The sequence below is a fragment of the Tamandua tetradactyla genome, chromosome 6 (genome assembly GCF_023851605.1).
Source record: "Tamandua tetradactyla isolate mTamTet1 chromosome 6, mTamTet1.pri, whole genome shotgun sequence".
NCBI lineage: Eukaryota > Metazoa > Chordata > Mammalia > Pilosa > Myrmecophagidae > Tamandua > Tamandua tetradactyla.
In genome coordinates this window covers 16,119,547-16,133,957 of record NC_135332.1, presented here as the reverse complement: position 1 = coordinate 16,133,957, position 14,411 = coordinate 16,119,547, and the positions used below count along the sequence as shown (strand labels likewise).

Genomic DNA, 14,411 nt, shown 5'->3' with positions numbered 1-14,411 from the left:
AACAGAAAACGACAAGTGCTGGAGAGAATATGGAGAAAGAGGCACACTTATCCACTGTTGGTGGGAATGTCAAATGGTACAACTGCTGTGGAAGGCAGTTTGGTGGGTCTCAGGAAGGTAAGTATAGAATTGCCATATGACCCAGCAATACTACTGCTAGATATCTACTCAGAGAACATGAGGGCAAGGACACAAATGGACATTTGCACACCAGTGTTTATAGCAGCATTATTTATAATTGCAAAGAGATGGAAACAGCCAAAATGTCCATCAATAGATGAGTGGCTAAACAAGCTGTGGTATATACATACGATGGAATATTATGCAGGTGTAAGACAGAATAAAGTTATAAAGTATGTAACAACATGGATGGACCTTGAGGACATTATGCTGAGTGAGATTAGCCAGAAACAAAAGAACGAATACTGTATGGTCTCACTGATATGAACTGACATTAGTGAATGAACTTGGAGAATTTCACTGGTAACAGAGACCATCAGGAGATAGAAATAGGGTAACATATTGGTTAATTGGAGCTGAAGGGGTACAGATTGTGCAACAGGACTGATTGTTAAAACTCAGAATTGAATAGCACAACACTACCTAACTGTAATACAATTATGTAAAAACACTGAATGAAGCTGAATACGAGAATGATAGAGGGAGGAGGGTTGGGCACAAATGAAATCAGAAAAGAAAGATAGACAATAAAGATTGAAATGGTATAGTCTTGGAATGTCTAGAGTGTATAATGATAGTGACTAAATGTACAAATTTAAAAATGTTTTTACATGAGGAAGAACAAAGGAATGTCATTACTGCAGGTGTTGAAAATAGATGGTAATTAATATTTAAAAATTTTAACTTACGTGTGAGACTAAAGCAAAAAATGTTTATTTAGTACAAAATTATATTTTGACTAGTGCAGTTCCTAATATAACTTAAGTGGACAACTTAATTGAACACCATAAGTACATGGAACCTTGAGTAGGGGATAAGATTTTGTAGGTTTGTCCAGAGTGATGCCCCCAAAATCCCAGAGTGATTTGAACAGTGAGTAAAAAAAGTATTTGCAATGGTGAGAAAGGGGGAAAATTCAACTTTCCCAAGTGGAGAATTCATGATATTCTCACAAGCAATGGGGACAACCAAAGCAATAGGCCGAGTCTCAACAAATCTTAGGGCTTATTCATATGAAACTTAACCCCACAAAGGATGATTGTTCAGGCCTACTTAAAATTAGGTCTAAGAGTCACCCCCAAAAGAACCTCTTTTGTTGCTCAGATGTGGCCTCTCTCTCCAGCCAACACAACACACAAACTCACCACCCTCCCCCCTGGCTACGTGGGACATGACTCCCAGGGGTGTGGACCTTCCTGGCAATGTGGGACAGAAATCCTAGAATGAGCTGGACTCAGCATCAAGGGATTGAGAAAATCTTTTCAACCAAAAGGCGGAAGAATGAAAAGAGACAAAATAAAGTGTCAATGGCTGAAAGATTTCAAACAGAGTCAAGAGGTTATCCTGGAGGTTATTCTTACACATTAAATAGATATTGCCTTGTTAGTCAAGATGTAGTGGAGAGGCTGGAGGGAACTGCCTGAAAATGTAGAGCCGTGTTCCAGTAGCCATGTTTCTTGAAGATGACTGTATAATGATATAGCTTTCACAATGTGACTGTGTGATTATGAAAACCTTGTGTCTGATGCTCCTTTTATCTACCTTGTCAACAGACAAGTAAAACATATGGAATAAAAATAAATAATAGGGGGAACAAATGTTAAAATAAATTTAGATTGAAATGCTAGTGATCAATGAAAAGGAGGGGTAAGGGGTATGGTATACATGAATTTTTTTCTGTTGTCTTTTCATTTCTTTTTCTGAATTGATGCAAATATTTAAGAAATGATCATGATGATGAATATGAAACCATGTGATGATATTGTGAATTACTGATTATATTTGTAGAAGGGAATGATCATATGTTAAGAATGTTTGTGTTTGTTGTTAAATTTTTTTAAAGAATTTAAAAATAAAAAAATTTTTAAAAAAAGGAGCAAAGGTTTGGATCGTGAAGTAAGGCCGGGGGAGTGGAGGAGGGAAGCATGGGTGGCACGCAGGGCACTTTTAGGACGATGAGACTATCCTATATGGCACTATTGTGGGTACATGACATTGTGCGCTTGTCAAAACCTGAAGAGTGAGCCTCCTGCACACGCGGGGTTAATAACGATGTCTCCATATTGGTTCATCAATTGTAAAAAATGTGCCACGTCAGCGCACGGGGAAAGAGCGTGTGGGGTGGGGAGGGGTGGGGGATTGGACAGAATTTAATGGAACTCACTGTACTTTCTGCACAAATTTTCTGTGAACCAGAAAATGTTCAGATCGAAGTTTAAATACTGGCCCTCACTAAAGTGAACTTGAAGAAACGGCTGATTCCAGGGCTGGAGAGAAATGCAGAGAGCCTGGACCTATTAGTGCCATAAAGTAAAAACCTGCTCAAAAATGGATGCAGCACAACCCCGTGGGTGCAACTCATGCCACTGAACTAAGATTCTGGATGTGGCTAAGGGGGAGAAACTGTGGGTTGTAGATATGTTACCAAAAAACCCCACAAAACTCCAAAACCAAAAACAGCTGGAGACATAGACATGGGAGCCAGGCTGAAGGGGCTTCCCTGAACAGTTATGGGGCAGTCTGAACATTACAATGAAAAATGACGAGAATGACCAATGAATACATCGGGTAAAATACCCCCCCCCCGAGTCCACACTGGACTTAATTTCCTTTAAAAGGAGAAACAGGAAGTTTTTCTTTAGAGATGAAATCTAATAATTAACTGTGAGATGAAGGACAGAAATAGAAAAATCACCATTTTATGACATCGTGGCAATAACTGGTACAAACAAAGAATCATCAGTGGCTGCTAAAGTCATCGGGTAAAAGCCTTTGAGAGAATGGGTTATTTTTTCACAAAGTCTCAAAGTAGTAACCTCATACCCACCTCCTATAGCTGCAGGGGAAAGGTTACCTTTACAACCAAGAAATCTGCCAAATTAATCAAGCGATTACATTTAATATCACCAACGATGATATTAAAAGCGGACGGTTGGAGAAAATGAGATGCAGACTATATGTTACAAAAAAGAATAGTATCAACATTAAAATGTCTGAATGTGGTATTTTTTGTATCGTGATTCTGCAGGAGAATGTTCTCATTCTAGGGAAATATATGTGGAAGCTTTTTAGAGAGAAAGTACTCCAAGGTCTGCAACTAGCTCTCAAATGATGAAGTGGAAAAAATACACGCCGATATGAATATATAGAGAAAAGAGATGAAGCAAGTATGGCAAAATGCTAACCTTTGCTGAATCTAGGTGGTCTACAGATGTTCACTGTACTATTCATGCAGGTTTTCTGTGGGTTTGAAAATTTTCAAACTAAAAGAGTTGGGGGAAAACAATAACAAGAAGGGTATGCTAAAAAGTTAAGTGATTATGGAGAGGAAAATGATTGGTGATTATTACTTTTTTAATATCTTCTCTATATTTTTAAAAATGTTCAATAATGTACATGCATCAGATCTGTACTAAGGGGAAAAAGATTGCTTAAGAAAATAAAAGGAATTTTTAAAAATGCACACAAACTCGTATATTGGAATGCACACTTTCCCTTTAGCCTCAGGCTCCTTGGCACTGTCACAGCCTGTCTTTATTTAAAATTTCAATATTTTGTTCCTCTAGGATTTTCTGCATTCCTCTTGGTTAAGAAAATACTGCATTAAATATTATTTATCTTGGAAGAAAAGTAAGTCCCTGTGCCATTTTGAAAGGATTATGTACCCTAGAAAAGCCGTGTTTTAATCGTGATCCATCTTGTGGAAACAGGTGTTTCTTTTAATATCTATTCAGCAGTGTAGGGCGGAAACTCGATTAGATTATCTCCAAAGAGATGTGACTCACCCAGTTGTGGGTATTAATCTTTGTTTAGAGGGAGATGTGACTCCACCCATTCCAGGTGCGTCTTGATTAGAGAACTGGAATTCTTTAAAAGAGGAAACATTATGGAAAGAGCCACGACAGAGCCACGAGAACCACAAGAGCCCATGCAGCCAGAGACCTTTGGAGATGGAGAAGGAGAACAAGCTTGGGGGAACTTCCTGAAACAAGAAGCCTGGAGAGAAAGCTAGCAGACATTGCCATGTTCACCATGTACCCTCCCAGTTGAGAGAGAAACCCTGAACTTCCTCGGCCTTCTTGAATCGAGGTATCTTTCCCCGGATGCCTTAGATTTGACATTTCTATACCCTTGCTTTAATTTTCACAGGTTTAGAACTGTAAACTTGCAACTTATTAAATTCCCCTTTGTAAAAGCCGTCCCATTTCTGGTCTATCACATTCCAGCAGCCAGCAAACTAGAACAATCTCCCTACCACGGCTGACCCCCAAGCCCGAGTCTCCACCCGCCATGGCCACTCCTCTCCCAATGCTTATGCGTCTTTCTAGAAAGATTCTATAGATCTATGTATGGCAACGTGCTTTTTACTGGATTCTCCCAGCACCTGCCCTCTGTGAGCCCTTTCTGTAACCCCCACCCCCATCCCTAGGGCACCTCCGAGCGGGGCCTTGCAGGGGTCCCCTCCCTCTGGGGACCACTGGCATCCTGGGGGCGGGTCCCGGGCCCCACACTCACCAGCCCTCGCTGCACACACAGTGTCCGCACGTGAAGTCTCCGTTGAAGTTGCAGCGTTCGGACCGGACCTCCTTTTGCTGGAATGAGACCACCGTGGGGTGCATCTGGGGTACCAGGGCCTCCGGACACTTCTGCCCTGTCCTCTGGCCCTCAGGGAGTCCCACCCGTGGGGTGGGCAGCAGGAGGGGCTGTAATCGAGCACCAGGGGGACTCAGGCCCTCCCCCCAGCTGGGCGGCCCTTCTTACCAGCTCACAGCTGCACACATCGCAGAGGAGGCCCGTGTCCATCCTCAGGCCATCGGAGAAGGAAGGCTTCAGGTGGATGGTCCCCATCTGGTCCTCTTTAGGCAGCTGGCACACATGCGTCCCGTCCACCTCCTCGACGGCCCGCAGCTGCACGTGGTACGTGCCCTGCAGGGGTCCAGCTGTCAGCCAGGGGCTTGGGGGCCCTGACACCCAGCTCCCAGCTGCCCCAGCCCAGGGCTGACCACTGGCTCAGTCCAGGCACTGTGAGGACAATGACAGCAATACCCTCATCCCAGCGGCTGGCCCAGGGGAATTCAATTCCAGAGGGCACGCTCTCAACACCGCTTGGGGAAAACCTACCCCTCTCAGGGTGCTGCGCCCGAGCCCCTCTGCCCCGCGGCCCCCCCATGAAGCCGTACCACTTCCCCACGCTGGATGCGAAAGGATCCGGTCTCTGTCTTCTGGAACATCTTGGAGGTGACCTCTGTCCGCAGGCTCCGGGGGCTGTCCAGGGCCCGGATGTCCAGGTTAGAGCGAATGCGCTAAAGGAGGGCAGGTGGAATGGTCTGGGCGGGGAGCCTGGGCTCACCCCCTACCTGGATTCAGAGGCCTGCAGGGGGTCTGAGGCCAGGCTCAGGTAGGCTCCCCAGAGCTCCCAAGGGTTGCCGAAACCCCTTCGGCCCTGGTCCTGGCCCAGACCCATTTCCCAAGCAGGACCCGAGATGCCCATTGCTCACCCGGCCCCCTCCCAAGCCCTGCCCGGAAGGACTCAGACCCGGGTGGGCCCCCCGCAGCCCTCACGTCGAAAGCTTTTTCCAGCAGGTTCACAATGTTGGACGAGTCCTCCTGCAGCACGCCCAGCGAGGAGACAGGGAAATACTTGTGGAGCCTCTGCGGGAGAAGGACGCCGGGCCCAGCTGAGCCCCTGCTGGGGGGTTCTGCTCACCGAATCCTCCCCGCAGCTCTATGCTAAGCCCATTCTGCAGGCGGGGGAATTAAGGGCTGGAACCTGCCAGGGTTTTCCAGAGCCTGCCTTCTGGGCCCCCCCTGATTGGGAGCTTTGGGAAGGAAATGCTGGGGTATCCGAGAAGTTCCTTATCCCCACCCCGGGTCCCTCCCCAGGGGGACCCCCCCAGCTCCGCACCTCGTAGTAGCTGTAGGAGTAGTTGGTGACGGCGAAGATGGGGATGATGTTGTGCTTGGCCAGCAGGCGCGCCAGGGTGGGCACCGACGGGTAGTCCTGGGCCCTGTACCAGGTGTAGGTGCCCGTGCTGTCCAGGTGGCACTGCTCATCATTGCGGCTCAGGATGCCCGCCAGCACGTTGGCGCCGTCAGCCTCGTAGTGGAAGGCCGACTCGGTGGAGAACACCAGCAGGTGGGTACTGTCCGTACGCCAGCCGATGTCCTCCTGGGGAGGGCAAGGACGGGCATCAGGGTGGCGCAGGCTGCCCGCCCAGGTTGGGCATCACACACCGAGCATGGCCAGGATGCGCAATCTCGCAGCGGCGACTCGCCTAAGCCACAGGATCAACAGCCCCCGGGGTCCAGGCCCGGGACAGTGGGTGTGCTGGACTGAAATTGTTCATCTAATCTTGATTCAACATGGTAGGGTGGGTCCTATGATCAGATTGTTTCCACGGAGACACAATCCACTCAATGGTGGGTGTGATCTTTTGAGTAGATGGAGCTGTGACTCCACCCACTTAAGGTGGGTCTTGATTAGTTTACTGGAATCCTTTAAAAGGGGAAAAATTTTAGAGAGACTTCAGAGCTGACAGAGCCAACACAAGACCTGAGACCTTTGGAGATGCAGAATAGATGCCCCTGGGGAAGCTGAAACCAGAAGCTAAAGACCCCAGCAGCGCCCTCCCGGCTGGACCCATCGGCCTTTCTTGAGTCAAGGTATCTTTCTCTGGATATCTTAGTTTGGACATTTTTATGGCCTTAGAACTGTAAACTTGCAACTTAATGAATTTCCCTTTTAAAAGTGGTTCCATTTCTGGTATATTGCATTCAGGCATATTTAGCAAACCAAGCCCAGTGGGTGAGTGATTGCAAAGGAAAGCAGAAACTAATGACGGGGAAATAAGAAACAAGTCTGTGCACACAGAGGGCACCAGGTAACACCTGGGCCAGGTCCATTTGACTGCCCACTCAAGCCCCTAACCCAGAATATATTAACTGCCTAGGAAAAAGTACATGGTACGACAAAAAACTAGGTTAAAATAAGCACAGGACAGGCCACGGTGGCTCAGCAGGTAGAGTTCTCACTTGCCATGCCTATTACAGATGATCTAGAGAACAGAGAACAGGAATTGCTCCTGCTTTCAGCACAAACAGCCACTTGTTATCCTACCCACACATTTTGTTCCCTTTCCATGTTCCACTTGCCATGCTGGAGACCTAGGTTTGATTCTGAGTGCCACCGATCCACAAAAAAACAAAAAAATACGCACAGCAATTAGTTTAAAAAATATATATGGTGATTTTGAAAACTGTATTAGAGAAGAAAATACTTACGATAGTGTTTAGTGAAAAATTTAAAAAGTCAGTCCCCCCCAAAAAAACAAAGCCATAGGACTGTACAACACAAACAAGGAAGCCTACTGTAAATCACAAAAGTTAACAGTACAATAACAATAATCTTCTCTCATCAACAGTAGGAAATGTAGCACACTCATGCAAGATGTTACTAATGGGGGGGTATATGGGAACTCGGTATTTTCTGCATGAGTTTTCTATACATCTTCAACTTCTCTAACGAAACGAAAAAAAAAAGAAAGAAAAAGCAAGTTTCAGAATTATAAGTACACTTATTCCAACTACATAAAATAAGGGAAAGGGAACAAAATGTGCAGACGGGTTAACAAGTGGCTGTTGTGGTACTGAAAGCAGGGGCAATTCCTGTTCTCTGTTTTCCGGATCATCCGCAATACATCTATTTTAGTTTCAAAATGAAAACAATCAACATATACATAAAAAGGGCTGCCCTCCTCTGGGGCGGGACATAGTTGCAGACTGGGAAATGGGGGTCCTGGGAGGCTGGGGTTAGCGGGGACGTTGGTTGGGAGGCTGGTCTCAGGGCAATTAAAGATTCCAGAAGCCCCAGGCCAGGTGTGCCCCGGGGCCAATGCAAAGCCAGGCTGCCACCGCTGAGTCCCCTGGCATATCCAGACTCAGTTTAGAACTGAGCTCCACCCGCGGCATCCAAACTCAGTTTAGAACTGAGCTCCACCCGCGGCATCCAAGCTGGGCCTCTCAGCCTGCCCTGGGGCAGCCGGTGGGCCCCTGATACCCGTGCCGAGGAGGCTGAGGCCCCCGGGCTCGCTGGCGGTGCCCCTGGCCACGCGGGCACGCACCGTGCACACGGCTGTCTGCAGGATGGCGTCGAAGCCTCCCTCGGGGGCGTCCAGGTTGCCCGAAATCCGCTCCTTCTGCAGTTTATCCCGGAACTCGTTCACATCCTGAGTCAGGCTGATGACATTCTTGAAGGAGAAAGGGGCATCGCTGTTGGGCCAGGGTTCCTTCAGCCTGGGCAGAGGGGGGAGAGACTGCGTCAGCCGCCCCCTCCACTTGGTTCAAGCTGAAGGAGAGTCTGAGGTGCCCTGGGGGGTGGGGGGAGAGGAGGTGGCCCCCACGGCCAGGAGCCTGCCCCCCCACCCTGAGACCCGCTCCATCACTCACTTCTCGGGCCTCATATCCGTCTGAGGGACACTGACTTTGTCCACAAACTTGCCAAACCCGATGGTGTAGTCTCTGGTGAGCCGGCTCAGGACGTCAGCTGGGGGCAAACCCGAGAGGAAGGGGGCAGGTGAGCCCCAACACCCCCACAGGCAAGCTGGGGGGCTGGGGAGCTGATCGCAGCTCCCTGTGCAGGGCTGAGGCTCCTCCACAGCCTTGTGGGAGGGGTGCCCACCTTGTCAGGGCGGAAGGCCAGGACCCTCCCCGGAGGACACAGGGATATGGGGGGGGGGGGCAGGGGAGGGGGGAGGGGAGGGAGGCACCTCGTGGGGAGGGTACAGCCGTCCTGGGCCCCGGCCTCCCGAGCCGCTGTCCCCTCTGCCCCTGCCGTCCTCCACGCTGGTCCAGCCATACCCAGTTCCTGCCCCATCTGCTTGAGGTTGGCCAAATCGTCGGACATGGAGTTGGAGAAGTCCATGAGGATGTACAGGTCCACAGGGCTCTCCCACGGCTCGAACACCTCGAACTGGAAGTGTTTCTCCTCGCCCGGCCGCAGCCTGACCCGCAGCCCTTGGGGGGACACCTGGCTGCGCCGCAGGGTGGTGTCGATCTGGGTCTCCTGTGTCCAGGGGAGGGGACAGCTGACTGGAGGGTCACCCCAGGGACCCCAGGGGGCAGCTTCTCAGCAGCCTCGAGGATGGAGGGCCCCCACCCCGGGCCCCTGCTCCGGGCACCTCTGTGATCTCGAAGCTGCTCTCCATGATCACCAGGCTCTCCTGCCGGCAGCCCGCAGCCAGCAGCTCGGCCGCCGTGTTGCAGCGCCGCTCCTTGAACATCTAGCCGGGAGGAGACAGAGTCTGGGTGGGTGGCGGGCAGCGCCCAAGCCCTGGTGGTCCCAACCCCAGGATTTCATTGCCGGCGGAGAATCCTAACCGCTGCCGGTTCTCCCGTGCCCACCTCCGGCCAGCGCTGGGTCCCGGGTGGGTGGGCTGTGGGTGGGCCAGGGGCCGTGGCCGGCAGGCGGCTGCTCACCTCGTCGGTACAGTAGGCGCAGTCCTTGTCCACGCGGATGCACTCGGTGCAGCTATCCACCCGTGCATTCTTGCAGCGGTTTGCTGGCGGGGCAGAGATGGGCACAGGCGTGGGGTCAGATCGAGTGAGGGGCCGAGCACTTCCCCGCGGGCCACCTCCCTCGGGGCAGAGAAGGATACGGAGGCCCAGGGAAGTGGCCCCATCTGCCCCAGGCAGCCGGCTAGAAACCAGCAGAGCTGGGTCTCAAGTCCAGAGGGGAGGGCCGGGGCGCCGAGAGAGAGGACGGCCCCAATGGGGGAGGTCTGGAGAGGCACACAGCCCCCTGTCCTGCCCTGGGAGTGCTGAGCCTGGGTGCTGCCCATTCGCTGGCTGGAACAGCTGTCCATTGTCATTTCTAGCTGTCCCCTAGCCCTTCAGATCCTGCAATGCCTCCTCCGACTCCCCTGAGACATGGCGCGAGCTGCCTAGCCAGCATCCCCTGCCCCGTCCCCAGTTCACGGCATAACAGCTGCTGCATGACTTTCTGTCCTATGAGCCTCCCCCCAGGCAAAGGGGACCATGTCTGTCTTATTGATGGCTGTGCCCGCCTTGTCTAGCACACAGTAGGTCGTCAGAAAATGCAGGCCACACGGCCCAGGTTTCACGGTTCCCCAGGCCCAAGTAACCATGCAGCTTTGAGCTCACCAGCCCTTGGTTTGTTGAATGGCTGAGTGAGTGTCTGGACGAGGGAGAGGTCCCCATGTGAGGGTGGCAGCCTGCAAGGTATGTCCCTGCCAGGAGGGGCACAGTGGGGAGTGCCAGTTCACCTGTGTCCCCAGGGATGCTGACACTCAGCAGGGCTGCCAGCAGCAGCCTGGTGCATGGACTGGGACGTGGTCCCCCCATCCTCTTCCTCCTGTAACAGCAAACGGTCCACATGGGATGCCTGCACTGCCCAGGTCCAAGCTGCCAGAGCTCCCAAAAGCAGCATCACCGGCCCCACTGGGCAGAGACAGAGACCGAGGCTAAGGACTACAGTGGCCTTTAAGCCCAGTCACCCCGACCTCGAGTGGCCAGACTCAGGGTCCCTGCCTCCTGTCTTCTCCACTGCCCCCTGCCTTGTCACCCTTGTGTTCGTCCTTGCGAGGGCTCTGGGTGCTGGATGTGGGCCTGGGTCAGGCAGGGCAAGGGCAGGGCACCCAACAGGTGGGCCACCCTGGCTCTACCTACAAGACCCTTCCATGGCCTGGCCCAGTGGCCCTGCAGTGAGGGTGGCGCGGCCCCCCCCATAAGAGGCAGGGCCTGGGCTGGGAAGGGGTGGCTTGCTGTGCTTGGTCAGGTGTGGTGGTGGCAGCCTGGCCATCGGGGTGGGGTCTGAATCCCTCCCCCACCCCCAGAGTGGGGTTTCCGGGGTCCTGAATAGCTTACCCCTTTCCAAAGTTAGCCCAGGGCAAGATGGCAAGCCCTTTCCTGCACGCGCACACACCCTGCTCGCCGCCCCAGGAGCCCCTGCCTGCCCTTTCCATTCACTGTCAGACCATCTCGACCCACTGGCGACCCTGGGAGAGAAGGGGAGGCCAGAGCCACCCAGACCCGCAGAACCAAGGGTAAAGGTTAGGGACACGGCCTTTCTCCCTGGGGCTGCCCTTCCAGTGGCCGCACACCACGCCGTTCCCGCCGGCCCTGCTCTCTTGAATCCTTTCTCGGTCCCTGACTTGCAGGGCAGGGGCCGCCCTGGTGTTCTCACAGCGGAAGCCCCCCATCCGCACGGGGGTGGGGCCGGGGGACACTGCCTGTCCTCCAGCAGCTTCAACCCTTCCCACAACACATCCGCAGCAGACGGGACGCCAGGTGGGGCTCCCTGCGGGAAAGGACTTCCTTGTGCCGCGGGCCTCCGGCACCACACCCGCCGCTGCACGATGCAGCCTCGGGGCCCCCGGGCCCGTCCCACACCCACAGGCAAGGGCACTGTGGCGCTTACTCACCCTTCCTGGCCTGGCGTGCACCCAGGTTTATTATTTATTCCGCGCAGGGATGGGTGGGGAAGGCGTGTGCATTATCCCCATTTCACAGATGAGGAGGTGGAGGCCCCAAAGCCTGGGGGGCTCGGCCAACACATGGCCAGGCCCCAACCTGGGCCCCTTAACCTTCCCAGCTCTAAAAGGGCATTAGCGGGGCTGCATGAGAGCACGCGAGGGTCTAAAAAGTTTTAAAAGTTGTTGCCGATCCTTTCCAATTTGGTGACATCCATTCCCTCCCCAAGTCCCAGCCACAGAAAGCCATTTCCTTGCCTCCTCACCCTATTTAGCTTTGCATAGGGACTAAAGATGAGTTCAAACATAGACGTGGGGTAACCCCATCTAAATGTCCTAGGGCTGGGATTTGGGTTCAGGCAACGAGCCTGAACAGCGCCTGAAATGCTGCAGGACAGCAACAGGAGGCTTTACCAAACCCCACTGGGCAACTGCCCGAGCCCCAGGCTATGGGGGCCCCCGAAATGTCATCATTTTTGGAGGGTGAGAAAGTGATCGTTTTTGAAACAAAGGGGCTTTAACTGCAATCTGTTTCCATCTATAGCTTCTATGTGTCTTCATTTCCTATATCAGGAGAACAATTGCTAAGTGTTTCATAACATAAAAAAAGTGTTTCATAAATTAAAAAAAAAAGACATTTTAATCCAATACAAAATTTTTAAACAGGGAAAAAAAAAAGTAGTTGCCAAGGTTGAAAATGATGAGATTTCACATAAAAATTAGGATTGTGATTTACAGGAAGATGTAGCCATGTGGGCTGAGCCAAGTACTCAATACACACTTTCCTGTCCCACCAGCCTGCCACGGCCCCCCAACCAGGCTGCCTGGCCTTATTACGCATCAGTCCAGTCCCCAGATTGTATTAGGCTGGACCCCTGAACATGGTCACACTGTGGCACACGCAGGGTCTCCCCCCACAGGGACATGGGGCACGCCCCGTGAGCACACACTCCCCACATCTGCAGGGCTCTCCCCACGCCTGCCCCCCTTCCTCATGGGACCCCCACTCAGCACCTCCAATGCCAATGCCTGCCACGGCCTGAGCTCTCCCCTTCTGCTTCCCTCCCCAGTACCCCCTCCCTGGGAGGCCGAGGCAACTCACCCTCAGGGCCAGCTTCTGTGAGAAGCCCAGGGTGGGTCTGCTCCGTCAGACATGGGAAGTCAGGGCCATGGGGACAGGTGCCCCTTTGCTCCTGACCGCCCTGCCCCCTCTCTCTCCTCAGCCCCAGCTCTGACAGGGCGGCAGACACTCCTGTGCTCGGGGTGGGGTGGGGATGGGCAGCAGCGGAGGCCCTGCCCTGCCCTCGGGAGCCAGCTGGAGCCTCTCAAATCAGAGCCAGAGGGTCACCCCAGGGGCAAACGGCCAGGAAAAGGGCCGCACTGGAGGGGTTACAGCGGTGGGCACACCCCAGGGCTGACAGATGAGGTTGGGAGAGCTTCCTGGAGGAAGTGCGTCTGGAAAGAGGACAGATCGGGTGCTCGGCCAAGAGAAGAGGCAAAGCCAAGAACTCCCCAGGCTCCAGATGGACCGTGGCAATGAAGGAGGGGAGCACCTGCTTGGGGGTCTCTGCAAACTCCAGAGGGGCCCAGCCCAGCAGGCCTGCTAGCCACCAGCTCCTGCCCACCCCCGCCCCACCTCACCCAAAGCCCAGGCCTCTCCCTGCTGCCCTCCTCTGGGTGGACCCAGCCTGAGGGCTGACAAGCCCGTTCTCCAGCTCCCTCTGTGCTTCTGCTCCTAGCTGGGCCTGGGCACACCCTGGCAGGCCCCGCACCTGCCCCAGGCAGCACGGGCAGGGCAGAGGGAGCCAGTCCCTGGCAGTCTGTAGGAAGGGGAAGAGCCAGGAAACAAAAGCCGGGAGACCCTGTCCAAGGAGCTCCCGCCGGGCTCCCCAGGCTGTGGCCGGCACTAACTTTCTCCCGGCCTCTGAGGTCCCAGGGTGGGCGCCCAACTCTGGGACGCGGGGCCCCTAGACGGGCCTGCCGAGGGCGGCCCCGCGACCCCGGCTGCCCGGCTGTTCCGCCGTCGGCCGCTGGACCTACCTTGGTGCCGACTCGCACCCTCCGGGGCTGGACTGCGCGCTCGGAGGCTCCCGACTGGAGGCGCGCGAACCCAGCCCGTCCGGAGGGAGGGCTGGAGGGAGGGACGGCAGAGGGCGGCCCGGCCAGGGCGGGGACCGCTTTGCGGGGCGGGCGGCGCAGGTAGGAAGGAGGCGCTGGTGAGTCAGGCCGGCCGCATTCCTGCGCACCGCGCGCACCTGTCCGGGCAGGAGCCGGGGCGCGGCCGCCGCGGCCGGGCCCGCCCCCCGGAAAAGGCTGTGGCTCTTTGGGCGGGGGCGGGGTGGGGGCAGGACTGGTGTTCCATGGGAGGAGCTACCCCCACCCCCCACCCAGTCCAGTCCCGGTCGCATCCCCTCCCCCTCCTGGCTCCAGACTGCCTCCTATCCCCGGCTGCCCCTGCCCGGGAGGGCGCCCCTCTTTCTCCAGGCCCCGGGCTGCCAGCCACCTCCAGGCGGTGCTGCGGCTGCCCCGACGGCAACCCGCCCACCTTCCGGTGTCTTCCTGGTGGTGGCCAGAGGAAACTGAGTAGGAGTCCGTCCTCTGGGTCTTTGGGCAATCTACTTAAACCTCCTTAACACTGAATGACATGCGTGAAGGGGCCAGCACCGAGCTGGCAGGACTGGCACTTGATGAATTGTTACAGCCTTTGTCAAGCTGACTCCTAGATCTGATCGGCCAGGTCTCCTG

At 54.0% G+C, this 14,411-nt stretch overlaps 1 protein-coding gene across 2 annotated transcripts in view; it reads right to left on the bottom strand.

Moving 5' to 3' along the window:
• ITGB4 (integrin subunit beta 4) overlaps positions 1-13,937 on the bottom strand; it is a 35,027-nt gene extending 21,090 nt beyond the window's left edge. Inside the window, exons 1-12 of one of the 2 annotated variants that reach the window (XM_077163856.1) lie at positions 13,707-13,937; positions 10,461-10,549; positions 9,655-9,737; positions 9,357-9,458; positions 9,037-9,241; positions 8,626-8,722; positions 8,301-8,472; positions 6,086-6,349; positions 5,743-5,832; positions 5,361-5,483; positions 4,942-5,106; positions 4,696-4,772 (exon numbers count right to left, since the gene is read on the bottom strand). In XM_077163856.1, coding sequence (XP_077019971.1) covers positions 4,696-4,772; positions 4,942-5,106; positions 5,361-5,483; positions 5,743-5,832; positions 6,086-6,349; positions 8,301-8,472; positions 8,626-8,722; positions 9,037-9,241; positions 9,357-9,458; positions 9,655-9,737; positions 10,461-10,539 — 1,457 coding nt within the window. In that variant the 5' untranslated portion in view covers positions 10,540-10,549; positions 13,707-13,937. The remainder of the gene's footprint in view (positions 1-4,695; positions 4,773-4,941; positions 5,107-5,360; positions 5,484-5,742; positions 5,833-6,085; positions 6,350-8,300; positions 8,473-8,625; positions 8,723-9,036; positions 9,242-9,356; positions 9,459-9,654; positions 9,738-10,460; positions 10,550-13,706) is intronic. The other variant, XM_077163855.1, reaches the window with a different exon arrangement.
• Positions 13,938-14,411: the final 474 nt, after the last annotated feature.